The sequence below is a fragment of the Mauremys mutica genome, chromosome 6 (genome assembly GCF_020497125.1).
Source record: "Mauremys mutica isolate MM-2020 ecotype Southern chromosome 6, ASM2049712v1, whole genome shotgun sequence".
Lineage (NCBI taxonomy): Eukaryota > Metazoa > Chordata > Testudines > Geoemydidae > Mauremys > Mauremys mutica.
In genome coordinates, this window is record NC_059077.1 from 68,836,604 (window position 1) to 68,851,407 (window position 14,804).

Sequence of the window (14,804 nt, forward strand, 5' to 3'; positions counted from 1 at the left end):
GGAATTCCCATGTGTTCTTAAAAACTTGATGTTTACCAACACAGAATATGCAATTTAAAATAAAATATAGTCTAACAGGCAAGAATGAACCAAACTGTGTAAACTCCATATAGAATATATTACTGCTTTGACATTCAAAAAGCTGTGTGCATTTCCCCATTTGTTTTGGTTTTGGGGAAATAAGATTCCCAAGAAGAGAGAGCAAGAGCTTGAAGCAGTGATTTAGTTTGTTTGACTTAGTCCTGCATAATGTTCAGAGTACAATAATTGAAATACATTTTTCAGCTTTTTTAGTCTGTCACCTTAAAATAAGACTTTCTTGCAACTGGAATTGTGCTTTTACCCAGCAGATAGAATTCGAACAGAAAATATTATTGTGTTTTTTGTGCAGTGTTAATTATGGAAAAAATGGGGAGGGTGTGATTATGCGACATTGTGCCATCATTTAACATAACAGTACAGATTATGTATGCCTCACTTTCCTGATCTTTAAAATGTGAATACCACATCTTAGTTCAAATGAAAGGCCCTCTGGAAGTGCAAAGTATGATAATAATTCAATGTATTTATAATAATGATAAAATGTTAAAATCCCAATTTAAATTAATGTGCTATCTCTGTAAACTATTTATTATTAAAAAAATAAACATCATTTGTTTTCTTCCATGGTAGCGCAAAGAAGAAATCCACAAGTAATATTCTACCTTTCCTCCTTTGAACAAAGGTAAAAAGTGCGCATTTTCACGCATACCATCATGATGTGATCCTATCATATTTCACTAGCCGAACAGAGCCAGTGTGAATTAGTATTTGCATGAGAGCCCTCCAACAAACACTTTGAGGTTTCATGACGCAATTTTGATGATTCAAGAGATAGCATTCTGTCCTGTAGGCCAATATAAGGCATTTCCCTAGCATGCTGGTGGCAGTATGGAGCTGCTACAGGCACAGTCTTTCAGATGATAATCATTCCAATTCAGGTAATTGCATTTTGTTTACCTATATTCCCTTAATTTCAAGGATACAGTATTCTTTTTTACCTTTTGGTTCTAGACTGTGATTTGCCCTTTAAACAGCTGCTTCGTTCCATCATGCCAGTGGCAGGTGAACTATTCTTTGTATATTACTGCTTCAGAAGGATGGTCTCAGACTCAAGTAACTAATATTTGGGAAGTGTTTCGAGAAACGTTGATGAAAGATGGTACAGAGATATGATTGGGACTAAATAATAACATTCCTGAGCTGAGGCAGAATTTACCACCACTGACTTTCTAATAATCTTCAGTGGGGAGGGATAGCTCAGTGGTTTGAGCATTGGCCTGCTAAACCCAGGGTTGTGTGCTCAATCCTTGAGGGGGTCATTTAGGGATCTGGGGCAAAAATCTGTCTGGGTATTGGTCCTGATTTGAGCAGCAGGGTGGACTAGATGACCTCCTGAGGTCCCTTTCACCCCTGATATTCTATGATTATAGCCTCTTTTTTATACATTTGACAGTTTAGATTTCAGGGCTATATTTTTGAGAGAACATGGTGATCCTCAAACCAATTGATTTCCATTGCTGGCTAAAAGAACTTGCTCAGATTCTGCACTGACTCCCTGTGCACTCCCACTGCCCTCAACCTGTGTAACTTCACCCAGATTCAGGGCTTGGCTACACTTACAAGTTGCAGCGCTGGTGGAGGCTTTCCAGCGCTGCAATTACACCCCGTCCACACTTGCAGGGCACAACCAGCGCTGCAACTCCCTGGTTGCAGCGCTGGCTGAAAACCCATCCGGGTTGGGGTATAAGGAGTGCAGCGCTGGTGATCCAGCGCTGCTCATCAGGTGTGGACACTCACCAGCGCTGTAATTGTCCTCCAGGGAATAAGGAGTTATCCCAGAATTCCTGTTCAGCCACTCTGCTCATCAGTTTGCACTCTACTGCTCTTGCCTCAGGTGACCCGCCCTTTAAATGCCCCGGGAAATTTAAAAATCGCCTTCCTGTTTGCTGCAGCCAGGTGTGTGTGGAGTGCAATCAGTTGATCTTTACAGGTGACCATGCCTCCACGCGGCAAACGAGCCCCAGCATGGAGCACTGGCGAATTGCAGGAACTCATTAGTGTTTGGGGGGAGGAATCTGTGCAGTCCCAGCTGCGCTCCAGCCGTAGGAATTACAATATCTTTGAGCAGGTATCAAGGTCCATGCTGGATAGGGGCCATGATCGGGACGCACTACAATGCAGGGTGAAAGTTAAAGAGCTGCGGAGTGCCTATTACAAAGCCCGCGAGGGCAATCGCCGATCCGGAGCTGCCCCCACGACCTGCCGTTTTTACAGGGAGATGGACGCGATACTTGGGGGTGACCCCACTGCCAATCCCAGGACCAAGATGGACACTTCTGAGCAGGGTGGGGGACAGGAGGAGGAGGAGGCGGAGGCGGGGGGGGAGGAAAACGCGAGTGAAGCTACTGGGATGGGGGAAGACACCCCAGAGTCCCTGGAGGCATGCACCCAGGAGCTCTTCTCAAGCCAGGAGGAAAGTACCCAATTGCAGCAGCCAGCAGTTGCAGAAGGACAAGCAGAGCAGCGGGTTACTGGTAAGCGGCTTTTATTTTCTGGGTGGAAATGTTTCTGGAGAGGAAGGGGGGTTAAGGCTGCATGCATGCCAGCCTAGATGTGGAATAGCCCATTGATGTGGTCTATCACGTCGCGGTAATCGGCTGCAGTAATCTCCTCAAAAGTTTCAGCCAGAGCGTGGGCAATATGCCTGCGCAGGTTTATAGGGAGAGCCACTGTGGTCCTTGTCCCAGTCAGGCTAACGCGTCCGCGCCACTGTGCCGCGAGGGGTGGGGGGACCATTGCTGAACACAGGCAAGCTGCATAAGTTCCAAGGCGGAATCCACATTGCTGTAGAAGAGCCTCCCGCGCTTCCCTAGTGACCCGCAGCAGGGAGATATCTTCCAGGATTAACTCCTGTGAAAAATGTTGGGAGACTCTTTAGTGAAGATAGTGATAGAGATAGGGAGATAGTGAAGATCACCCCTGCAGCAGCATCTTCACTCAACCCCTCTATCACTGCAGCTGTTCGGTGCACTTCCCCGAAGCAACCAGCACCCCTCTATCGCTCAAGCCCCACTTCTCCCTCTATGCAGCACCCCTCACTCACCATTTCGTGTCTTCTGTTGTGTTGTGTGTGGTAAAAGAATGCTAAAGTGAGGACTAAGAACTCCTTCAGTGTGTGGGAATTACTGTCTGGAGATAGTGAAAACAATGCTACCCTGTTAAATGTTGTCATTTCTGCCTTTCTAAAGTGGCCTTGACTGCTGGACTGACCAGATGTACCACAGCACAGAAACTGCAGAATTTGAGGAAAAATCCCCGAAAAAGCAAGGAGGACATGCTGAAAACTGTTATTGCTCACTCTGCTAGAGAGAGTAAAAACTTGCAGGAGTGGAGAGAAAAGGAAAGCAGGATCCGCAAGAGAAATGCAGTGGCCAAGAGGAAAAGCACAGAGCAGCTGCTAAGCATCCTGTCGCGCCAAGCGGACTCTATCGAGTCACTCGTTGCCATGCAAGCAGAGCACTACCGTGCTACTCCCCCACCCCACCCCCCGTCCCAAAGCTTTTTGCCTTGTGCACCAATGTCAGTTCAAACCCCCCTTCCCCAGCATCCAGGTTCTTACCACCACCAGCTGCCTCCAACACCAGTACGTTCACCAACCAGCCCTGATAACTACAACCCTTACCCTCTGCACTCAACCCCCATCACCATGCAGTTTATGCACCCTGAAGTGCAGGATTCATTGCACAGCACTCCAGACAGGACGTATGCAAACTTGTGACTGTGCAGTTCACCAACCCACACCCCTGCCCTCTTGTGTTCATGAAATGTTGTGTGTGTCTGTCTGTCTGTCTGTCAAGGAAGTTTTTTTCTTTTCAATAAAACAATTCTTGGCTTTGAAAACAGTCTTTATTATAGCAGATAGTGAAAGATACCTTAGCCCAGTAAAGAAACAGGCACTGCAAATCATTTTAGGGATAATAGAATAACAGTGTAAACAGTGCACTTCACTCCCATGCAAGGCAGCAAACATTAGTGTTGGCTTTCAGCCTCAAATTCTTCCCTCAAGGCATCCCTAATCCTTGAAGCCCTGTGCTGGGCCTCTCTATTAGCCCTGCTCTCTGGCTGTGCATATTCAGCCTCCAGGACTTGAACCTCGGTGGTCCATGCCTGACTGAATGTTTCACCCTTCCCTTCACAAATATTATGGAGGGTACAGCAAGCGGATATAACCGCGGGGATGCTGCTTTCCCCCAAGTCTAGCTTTACATACAAGGATCTCCAGCGCGCTTTTAAACGGCCAAAAGCACACTCCACAGTCATTCGGCACCGGCTCAGCCTGTAGTTGAACCGGTCCTTGCTCCTGTCAAGCTTCCCTGTATAGGGTTTCATGAGCCAAGGCAGTAACGGGTAAGCGGGGTCTCCAAGGATCACAATGGGCATTTCGACATCCCCTACTGTGATCTTCCTGTCTGGGAAAAAAGTCCCTGCCTGCATCTTCCTGAACAGGCCACTGTTCCGAAAGATGCGTGCATCATGCACCTTTCCAGGCCAGCCTGTGTAAATGTCAATGAAACACCCACGGTGATCCACAAGCGCCTGGAGAACCATAGAGAAATACCCCTTACGATTAACGTACTCTGATGCCAGGTGGGGGGGGGGCCAGAATAGGAATATGCGTCCCATCTATTGCCCCTCCACAGTTAGGGAAACCCATTTGTGCAAAGCCATCTACAATGTCCTGCACGTTCCCCAGAGTCATGGTCTTTCGTAGCAGGATGCGATTAATTGCCTTGCAAACTTGCATCAACACGATTCCAGCGGTCGACTTTCCCACTCCAAACTGGTTCCCGACCGACCGGTAGCTGTCTGGAGTTGCCAGCTTCCAGATTGCAATAGCCACCCGCTTTTCCACCGTCAGGGCAGCTCTCAATCTTGTGTCCTTGCGCCGCAGAGTGGAGGCGAGCTCAGCACACAGTCCCATGAAAGTGGCTTTTCTCATACGAAAGTTCTGTAGCCACTGCTCGTCATCCCAGACTTCCATGACGATGTGATCCCACCAGTCAGTGCTTGTTTCCCGAGCCCAAAAGCGGCGTTCAACAGTGCTGAGCATTTCCGTGAATGCCACAAGCACTGTAGTGTCACACGCGGCAGGCAAATCCATATCGATATCCTCGTCGGACTCCTCACTGTCACTTTGGAGCTGAAGGAATAGCTCGACTGCCAAACGTGTTGTGCTGGCGACACTCATCAGCACAGTCCTCAGCAGCTCGGGCTCCATTTCCCACAGAAATCGCGATTCACACACAGAGAGTAAAACAGAAAGACACTCACAATGGCGCCAAACGTTGCCGGAAAGACAGAATGCTGGGATGTGAAGCGATGCACCACGGGGCGTTGGCACAGGAAGCGGAATGACCCACACACTTCCTTCCCCTTCCCACAATACTCAGCGCCAAAATGGGACGAGGTGCTCTGTGGGATAGCTGCCCACAATGCACCTCTCAATACAGCGCTGGAAAGTGCTGCAAGTGTGGCCACACTGCAGCGCTGGTAGCTGTCAGTGTGGCCACACTCCAGCGCTGGCCCTACACAGCTGCCTGACCAGCGCTGTAACTCCCAGCGCTGCAACTTGTAAGTGTAGCCAAGCCCTCAAAGGTGAGGCTAAGGGTTGATTAATTTACATGCTGGGGGAGATTGGTCAGAAAATGTGTGCAGTGTATAAGGCTACGTCTACACTTCTGGCGGTATGTGGAGAATGTAAACTACACACACCCCTAGCACTGGTATAAATAGCACCTTCTCTGCAGCTCTCAGCAATGCTCCCCTGCCGGGCTGGGATTTGGAAGAAGTGGAGACACTTCCTCCTGGCTCCCACATGCCTCGAGGGCATGAGAGACTCCAGCTTCCCTTTCCTTGATTTCATCCAGCGCTAGAATAGGAGTGAGGGAGCAGAGCTTCTGAAGAAGAAGCAGCAGCTTAAAGAGAGAATCAGAACAGGGAGCAGCACCTGCAACAACTGGGAAGACACTTATTTGGGGGGTGAAATTGGCATGGAGGTTCAGATAGGGTGGAACTAATTGGGGGAGATCAGGGCTGCATGTGTTGGTGGTGAGCAGATGAGTTCACTGGAGGGGTCTGTGTTTGGGAGGGATCCAAGACAAGTTAAATGGTGTGCGTGCAATGGGGAAGCAAATGAATTTATTTGGTGTGTCTCAGTATATGGGGAGAAGGAGGCAGATGAATTCACTGAGGGAGTCAGGTGAATTCATTGTGGGATCTTTGTGTAGGGGCAAATAAATTAATTGAGGAGAACTTATAGGGAGCAAATTAATTAGGGAAATCTCCATATTTATTGGAGGTAGCAGAATTGATTGTTTTGGAGGGAAGGATGAGAGAGTGAGAAGAATTTAGAATGAGGAAAAGTGGAGGCAAGCATAGGAGTGAAACCAGGGTAAACTTCAAGATGCAAAGAGAGACTTTGTACTAGGAGTTGCACTGATACAGCTTCATTGACGGCTAGACATAGTGTAACTCAGTGTATATATATCAGAAAAATACTGGGGATAGAGGAGCTGTCTGTAGAACTTGGCAGGTGTATTACAACAGAACTGATTTGGGAATTGGTGGGTTAATTTGTAGTTGGGAACTGCTTTATATTACACCCTCCTGTTAGTTGTTTTTCCTGTTACAACTTGCTTCTACTCTCTTGGCACATAATCTACCCCACTATATTTCTCTTCCATGGGATTTGTTTCTGCTTATTCCAGGCTGTACTTGGAACAGTATTTATAGTTACAAACATACATATACTTAGCACAAAACAACTCCAGTTGTTACAAAGGTCCAAGTTACAAAGCTATTTCTGCAAGGCACGTGTGTTATTCAAAGTAGTAAAGTCAAGTGAGCATAATTTGTAGAAAAAGATCAATTCTGTTTGTCAGAAGAGAACGTGGAAATAGAGCTGTTCAAATAACTTTGTTTTTGTTTCGGTATCCAAACCAAAACATTGACCATAAAAAATCATTTGGGCTGACCCGAGAGGTTTTGGTCATTTGAAAAAGTGGGGAAATTTTTATTTTTTTATTTCTATTGTTCAGCCACAATAATTCAGTGAATTCAACCAAAATTCACAAACTCTTTTAGTCAATACAAATCTGTATTAGTAAAAAAAGATTTTGCACAACAAATTTTGACCAGCTCTCCATGGAAGTATATATAAGTGACTAAAAACTAGATTTAAGGTAACTTTATCTTTAGACTTTAAAGAAATCCTTAAAAGAGATTCTAGTTTTATTGTGCTAGATACTAATCCAATCTTACTTCCTTTTAGCAATTGCAGATACCATGACTATGAACAGGCCTTTCTGGATTCATTTATGGATGTAGTCTAAATTTTAAACATTGTATCTGGCTGTCCTCCTTCAGACATTAGAAATTGAATTTGTTCTAAAATCCATTTCTTTTTTCAACTCCTAGAGGAAAAAAAGCAGGATTTTAAAATGATGCTCTTCAGTAAGCAATTGATGATGCCTTGACAGTTTACCAGTCTATGGTAACAGACTCTTTATATAACCCTGAACTAAAATAGCTGTACTATATTCATCACATTTATTAGGAATGGTGATTCATCTGATGCCTTTCATATTTCTTCAGTGAAGGCGAAACTTCTTAAAAAAATGCTTTTGAAACACACAGTAGTAACTCCCTGGGGTTTGTTTTATTGTTGTTTTCAGGGTGCAGGGTGCACTGCGCTGGTGGTAGCTGTGGTTGCAAGGAAGTTAGAACTTACCAAAGCTGAAAAACATGTGCATAATTTCATGATGGATACCCAGCTAACTAAAAGAGTAAGTTATACCTGCAGATCTTTATATTCCCCACTGAAAAAGGAATGTTGTTTAATGTATTTCTGAGACTCATTGGGAAAAAATATATAATTTTCTTTCTTGTATTTCTCTATGGGCCTTCTTCTGCAAGGTGCTGGGTGCCTTCTGGGAGTACTGAGCACCTGAACTTCCATTGACTTCAACGGAAGTTGCAGGTTCTCACTCCTCATGAGGATTTGGTACAATGACAGTAGATTTGAAGATTCTCTTCCAGCGGGACATATTGAAACTAGACCAAAGCTGGAAGGTAACTGAGGTAACCAGCAAAGAACAGAATATTATTCTGAAAGACAAGTTTATTATGTATTAAACTAGATTGAGTTTTGTGCAGCATATGAGAGGAAAAAACTACAGCATATAGGTAATTCTTGTAGTTCTATTAGATTATATGAATTTAAAGAGTTATATAGATTGAAATCCAAACATACACAAGTAGAAAAACTGTTCTTTGTAAAAGAACGAGAGAAGTTTCCTTACATGGGAGAACATCTTGAAAAACAGGATTAAAAATATTCACAAGCGATTTTTTGTGTCAAGTCTGCTATTGCTTCATTTACTGAATACATGGGGTTATTCAATCAGCCACTTGAAATAATGTAGCAATCTCATACACCCATTAAAGATATTTCACAGATAGAAACTAAAATTCAATAAGAAAAATGTTTTTAATTAATTGATTGAAAAAATAACCATTTAATAAAATATAAGCATCACAGCTAAGAAGACAATGAAGATCTACAATCCAGGGCAAATATGTTTATGTAAAGGGAACAGATAATGGAGTTTATGCTTTCTCATTTGATTAGTCTCATTCATTTCAGGGGGATTATTTATGTGAGAAAATTCTGCTCAGTCAGACCCAAAAGCAGGAAAAACAACCTGACAGATTAGGAAGAAGGTGGTGGTAGTCACATAGGTATTAAGAAACTGAACCATGCCAGCCATGAACGTGAGTAATAGGCAGATAAAACTCTCCCTTTCTCCTCCCCTCCCTCCCAATGTGGAACAAGGTGGGTGAAGTAATATCTTTTATTGGACCAACTTCTTTGGGGAGAGAGACAAGCTTTCACCAACAGAAGTTGGTCCAATAAAAGATATTACCTCATCTGCCTTGTCTCTTTAATATCTTTAACGACACTTGAAAATCTAGGCAGTAAAATGGATTCATGCAAATTTTCTAGCTCTTGTGAATTTAGCATTTCACTCACCTCTCTTTAATCCCAGTCTCTCTCTCTCTCTCTCTCTCTCTCTCTCTCCAAATAAATCTAAACATCAGCTCAGTGTGATATTTAAGTTAGCCTCAGCGCATACTTGTGCAGTAACCTCCGTCACTCAGATAATACAAAGGAAAGGAATATTCCTGTTTCTGAATATTTGTTAGATCACAAAACACAAGAGTTGGATTTTGCCATAAATCACAAACTGACGGTGTCCAAAGCTAAGGAGAGAGCAAGGACTTCAGTCCTTGAGTGAGGTCCAGTGAGCCTGATTCTGCTTCCACTGACATCAGTGGCAAAACTTCCATTGACTACAGCGGTACATGATTGGGACCGTTGTCTCTGGGACCTCCTGCTAGTTGCAGGATCCAGTTGCAGCTCTGCATTGCTCCCTTCTGTATACTGTGATTTAGCTTGAATACTGCAATGGTGGATATGATAGAGGCATAGATAGAGAGGGATAAGGAAAGAGATAAGAGCTACAATTGAATACTCTATATTTACCATAGGAAGTATCCTATCAATTAACATTAGTCATCAATACATTGAAATGCTTTGTCAATATTTGTGTAAGTATTGTCAGTACCACACTGGGGACATCAGAGGGCATAGGAGAATTGAAGGTATCCTTACATTTTATATTGTGAATATCATTTTATAGACACCCTCATTTTAGAAAAATACAAAGCAGACATGAATCATATACAGTAAACATAGCTAGAAGGTTTTGACAATATGCTTATCTCAGTGGAAGTGGAGGGACAAAAATGTGAAAACCAGAACAAAGAAAAACACACACTTATTTGAGCATCTCTTGAGTTTATCACAGAGGAAAAGACTCTTAAATCACTATTAGAAGTGAGAGGGAGAAATCTTACAAGAAGGAAGTGACCAGAAGAGACAAACTTGTAATAGGGAAATCCATTTTTGGTCCTGTACAATCTATCCAGTTAAATACTAGACATGTAACGTTTTAATGTCTGTTTCATATAATTTACACATACTGAGAGCACCAAATGGGTCAAGTTCCCATCAGAAACAGATGTGTTTCTCAGCCACAGAGGAAGCTGTTACAAATATCACTTTTAGAAGAAGCATAGATTTATTATATAGGCCTCATTGTCTCTGGTCATGTCATCGCATTTCCTGCATCACTGCTGTAGCTTCATACAGCACCCCCACCCTACAGATAGCTAGGACCATGAGTGCTTCTGAAAAACGGTGTACACCAGAGAAAATTCAAAGAGACATTAATGCTATTTTTGTGAGTCTGGTGTTTTCTTTTATTAAACAGGTGAAAAATGCAGCTGCCAATGTACTCAGGGAAACATGGTTAATTTATAAAAATACAAAGCTGGTTAAAAAGATAGACCATGCAAAAGTAAGGAAACATCAACGCAAATTCTTGCAAGCTATTCATCAGTAAGTACTATTTTGGTTTGGTTTTTCTGTCCAGACTTATCTATCCTCACCCAGAACTTTGCTCTGGGTTCTGAATTTTCTCTTTCTCTTAGAATAAAGCAAAATAAGATTTTAGAGTAGTGTTTATTCACAAAAGAAACTGGGCCAGCAGTGCATAGCTATGATCTGAATTTTTGTAAAAACATTTTCCTGTAATTCTCTATCATGCTTCATAAATTAGCATGATGATTTTTATGTTATGTTATTACCAGTAGTTTGTTGTTACTATTGTATGAATTGGCTGAAAAGCAGTTGCCTCTTTTTATCCCTGTAGAAAACAGAAATGTGGCAAGTATGTCAGTTTCATTGAAAGCAAATATTTTAATCATTTCATGTCAGAATAATCTAATCACTTTAAAATAGAGGCTATTACTGCAACTAATTTTTAATGAAAAGATAATGGACCAGATTCTCTGGCCCTTAGAGCTGCTCCAGCAGCTCAAAGGGACAAAAACGTAATTGTCCATCCTCAGCTGGGAATTTCCTTGGTATGTGGGAGTCGTCACTGGGTGTAATTGGCATAGCTGACTCTTACACATCCCCCTGGCATCTAGGCAGGGACGTAGCATGGCCAGAGCATGCTGTAATCTGGCAAACCCCAGATGGCCCCTTACAAGTTTTTACCAGCATAATTTAGATCAGCCCCCAGCCTGTCCTGATCTCCACCAGGGGATAAAACCAGTCTGAGAATCAGGAGTGATAAAGACAGAGACTGGACCAGATTCTCTGCTGGGCCCAGTCGTGGTAGTAAGCTGAATCATCATAATACAGCCCTTGAAACTCTGCTACGTTCTAAATTTGCTCTAAAATTCACAGTAAGTGTTTGTCATAAAGCAGATCCACAGCCAGGAGGATGGAAGGAGGACCAAGACTCCTCCCAACTAGACTTCTCACATCAGTAACTTCTGGGCTTCAAAGTAAAGACACATAGTGCATGGGGAGTAGCATTCCTCAACCCACAGATAGAGCATGTTAGCAGATAGTTCCCTGAGCTACATGGAATGAAAGGACTTCTGTCCCCCAAAAATGCAGATCCCAGGGAGTTGCTAGGAGGTCGGGCACTTTCACACCTGCTCTGGGACCTCCTGCTGACCCTTCCAGCTGCATGGCAGCCCAGCTAATTGAAGCCTTTGGTACCTGCCATGAGCTGAGCTTCAACAACATAGTGCGGAAAAGTTAACTCAGCCTCTGGGTGTACTGGCTTTTTTAATACATTCTAAATGCAGGTTGATGTGGGCTCGTGCACATCCCATACCCACTCCCCCACCCCAAGCCCTCCAACCTCTGCCTACATGTGGTCCAAGCCACAGGAAGGGATGGTGTAGGCTGGCTCACATATATTCACTCTCACGGCTCAGGAGGTGGGAGAGCTGCAGGAGGAAATTTCTCTTCCTGTGTGGATATAGGGACTGGGAGCATAATCTGACCCTTAATTTTCTCATCTATAAATTGGGGATAATATTTGCTTCACTGCATATTAGTTAATGCTTGTGCAGTGCGTTGAAGGTTTTCAAGTACTGTACAAACACTGCATGTTGGTTCATTTTAGCAAAGTTGCAAATTTTAATGTAGAACTGTTGTAAATCCTTATAGTAGAATTACTTTTATGCAAAAAGCCCACAAAAGATTAGGATTGGTAGGTTAAGAAAATGTGTTCTGAAATGTATTTACTCAGCGTTGTCTTCCTTTGCACCATTTTACATTTGTCCTTTGACCACATAGGATATTCCTTCATTTTAACCTTGTCATTTATTTTGTGTGTGTGTGTATGCAAAAATGAATTTAAAATAAAAAGCCCATCTGGCTCAATCTGCAGCTTTACACACCATTCAGACCCCAAAAGAGATGCACAAGGGTGCAGATAATTGTTTTGCATCTGCCTTAACTATTAGCAGTCAGTTCAGTTGGACTGCAGTGGTCATTTTTTCTAGTTATGCCAGTTCAGGGCTCTGAGAGCTCATGCTAATGAGTTTTCCTTTGCCCTGCAGCACTTTGCTTCTGATTCAGAAGGGTACTGTGCATTATATATTGTATTTTAGCAAAAGATTGGAGCCTCCTCTGTGCATGCAATGATAATCTGTTGGGAGTACAACTCCAGAATGCTGCTTTTTCCCCCCTTCTAGTTAGAGTACCTGGGCACAATGAAATGTTTTGGTTTTGGTTTACATCTCTTTTGATTCATGGCAATATGTCCCTTATCCATCTTTATTCTGGGTTAGTTTTTAATTTTTTAAAACACATTATTCTCTCGTTCTACCACAAATTATTGGACTAGTTGCAGGAATCAATGGTTGAAGGTCTATGGCCTGTGTTATACAAGAGGTCAGAGTAAATGATCCTTTCTGATCCTTAAAACTACAAAATCCATGGAATTATTGTTTCTGGCTCTGCCTTCAGCAACTCATTGTGCTTTTTCCTCATGTAAATTAAATGGGGTGAGAGGGGGGAGAATCACAGGAACCACTAGACATAATTAATAAATGTTATATTCTATATGGATAAGGAAGATCCATGGGTCGCAGGCAGGCATAAAGGAAAATGGGAAAGAAATGGAAGGCTTAATGACGTGTAACACTATTGCAAATCCCATCGTTATTGTGCAAACAAATCAGGCTTAACCCATGGCTGTTGCTGATCCATAGAAGCCAGTGGTGAAACCATGGGACCTGCTGAATTGAACCCACTGTGTGCCTATGCACACCCCCCTGTGTTGGTTTGTTCTAGTATATTTTACAGATTGTTTTCTTTTGTTTTGTCTTTTTATTTCAACAAAATGAAAATAGAGCTCGGAAGTAAGTTTGTATGAGCTGTTCCTTTAAAATTTGCAGAATTTACCACTGTCTGCATGCAACAAATGGATTCTTTATTTGTGAATTTAATGGTCTGATTGCTGCTGTGAAAATGTGATCCAAAATCATGATCTTTGCTGTGATAAGTGAAGTTCATAAGGAAGGAATTGGAATATCCATATTTTAAGAAAAAAATAAAATCTGCCAACTTCCTTTTAATCTGGCTGTTGCAGCTAAAGAATGATCTGTATGTAATAGCTGTACCTTTGCAGCCCCTAGGCCAAATTTTGTCAGCTGGTATTTCTGCTGTTCCATTATCCATGGAATGACATGGGCTTTTAGTCAGCACAAAGATTAGTCCAGTGTGCTGAAGTGTAAAGAATTGGCAATTGGATTGTCCACAATATATAGCGTTTTAAGAAGCTAGAAAATAAAATCTATATATACCTTTTCAATTGTTTGAATAAATTCACAACAAAATACTAAGGGTATAATTCTACAGTCAAATCTGTACATCCTTATCTCTGAAAAGTATCTTGAGTGAGTCTGTTCTGGAATGTAATGTTTAACTTCTTCAGGAGTTTTCCATATTCCAAAAGTGCTTAGCTACAGCTCTGTGCACCAACAATGTTTCAGAAGATTTCAGATGATGAAGCTTTAGGTTTGCCCAAAAAGGGGAAGCTAGCCAGCACATTGACTGAATGTTAGTCTTCTGAAAACAATTGATTCCTACCTCAGGAACAGAAATTATTACACACCTTCAATGGGATATTTTACTCTTCACAGCTTTCTTTCAGGCATGAAGTTGGAAGTCAATATGTTTCTACAAATTAATTGCTTAATGTAAAGATCCAAATACAAACTTCATTTGATAGCTTCTTGTGGATTTTGGAAAATTCCTTAAGTATTTTGGTTACATAAAAATTCTGACTGGAGACACAGAATAATTCTTCCAGCTCCTCTATGTTTCATAGTAATTTAATGGCAACTGGAGTCACTTTCCTGAGTTCATTCTGTTGAAATTTCCAAAAAATAAGAACTGCCACTGAACAGGAATCTATTCCCTTATTATGCATACATGTCTAGCATGTTAGTTACAGTGCATGATATTTCTCCATTTGTATCATATGGTGTGACTTTTTTTGAAAACTGTGTTTTTTAAGAATATCCATTGGGACTCTTGATGTGGTTAGTAGCCCAATTTCTGCTTGTCAGCTAAAATGAAACACCTTAGCAAACAATTCACACTTAAATGGTTAAACTCTCATAAACCTATTGTGGATGAGTACATCTGCAAACCGCTCCCGTAGCTTGATCTGGAAACCTGAGTTTGTGACAGAGAAGAATGTGGAAAAGTTTTGTAGCCTTGATCACATGGAGAGATCTGCTCAACAATGGAATTAATCACAAAA

At 42.2% G+C, this 14,804-nt stretch overlaps 1 protein-coding gene across 5 annotated transcripts in view; it reads left to right on the forward strand.

The window, feature by feature from the left end:
* Positions 1–14,804, forward strand: part of KCNN2 (potassium calcium-activated channel subfamily N member 2) — a 176,863-nt gene that overhangs the window by 157,908 nt on the left and 4,151 nt on the right. For all 5 annotated transcript variants that reach the window (XM_045020092.1, XM_045020090.1, XM_045020089.1 and 2 more), the window contains 2 exons: positions 7,776–7,886; positions 10,437–10,564. In XM_045020092.1, coding sequence (XP_044876027.1) covers positions 7,776–7,886; positions 10,437–10,564 — 239 coding nt within the window. The remainder of the gene's footprint in view (positions 1–7,775; positions 7,887–10,436; positions 10,565–14,804) is intronic.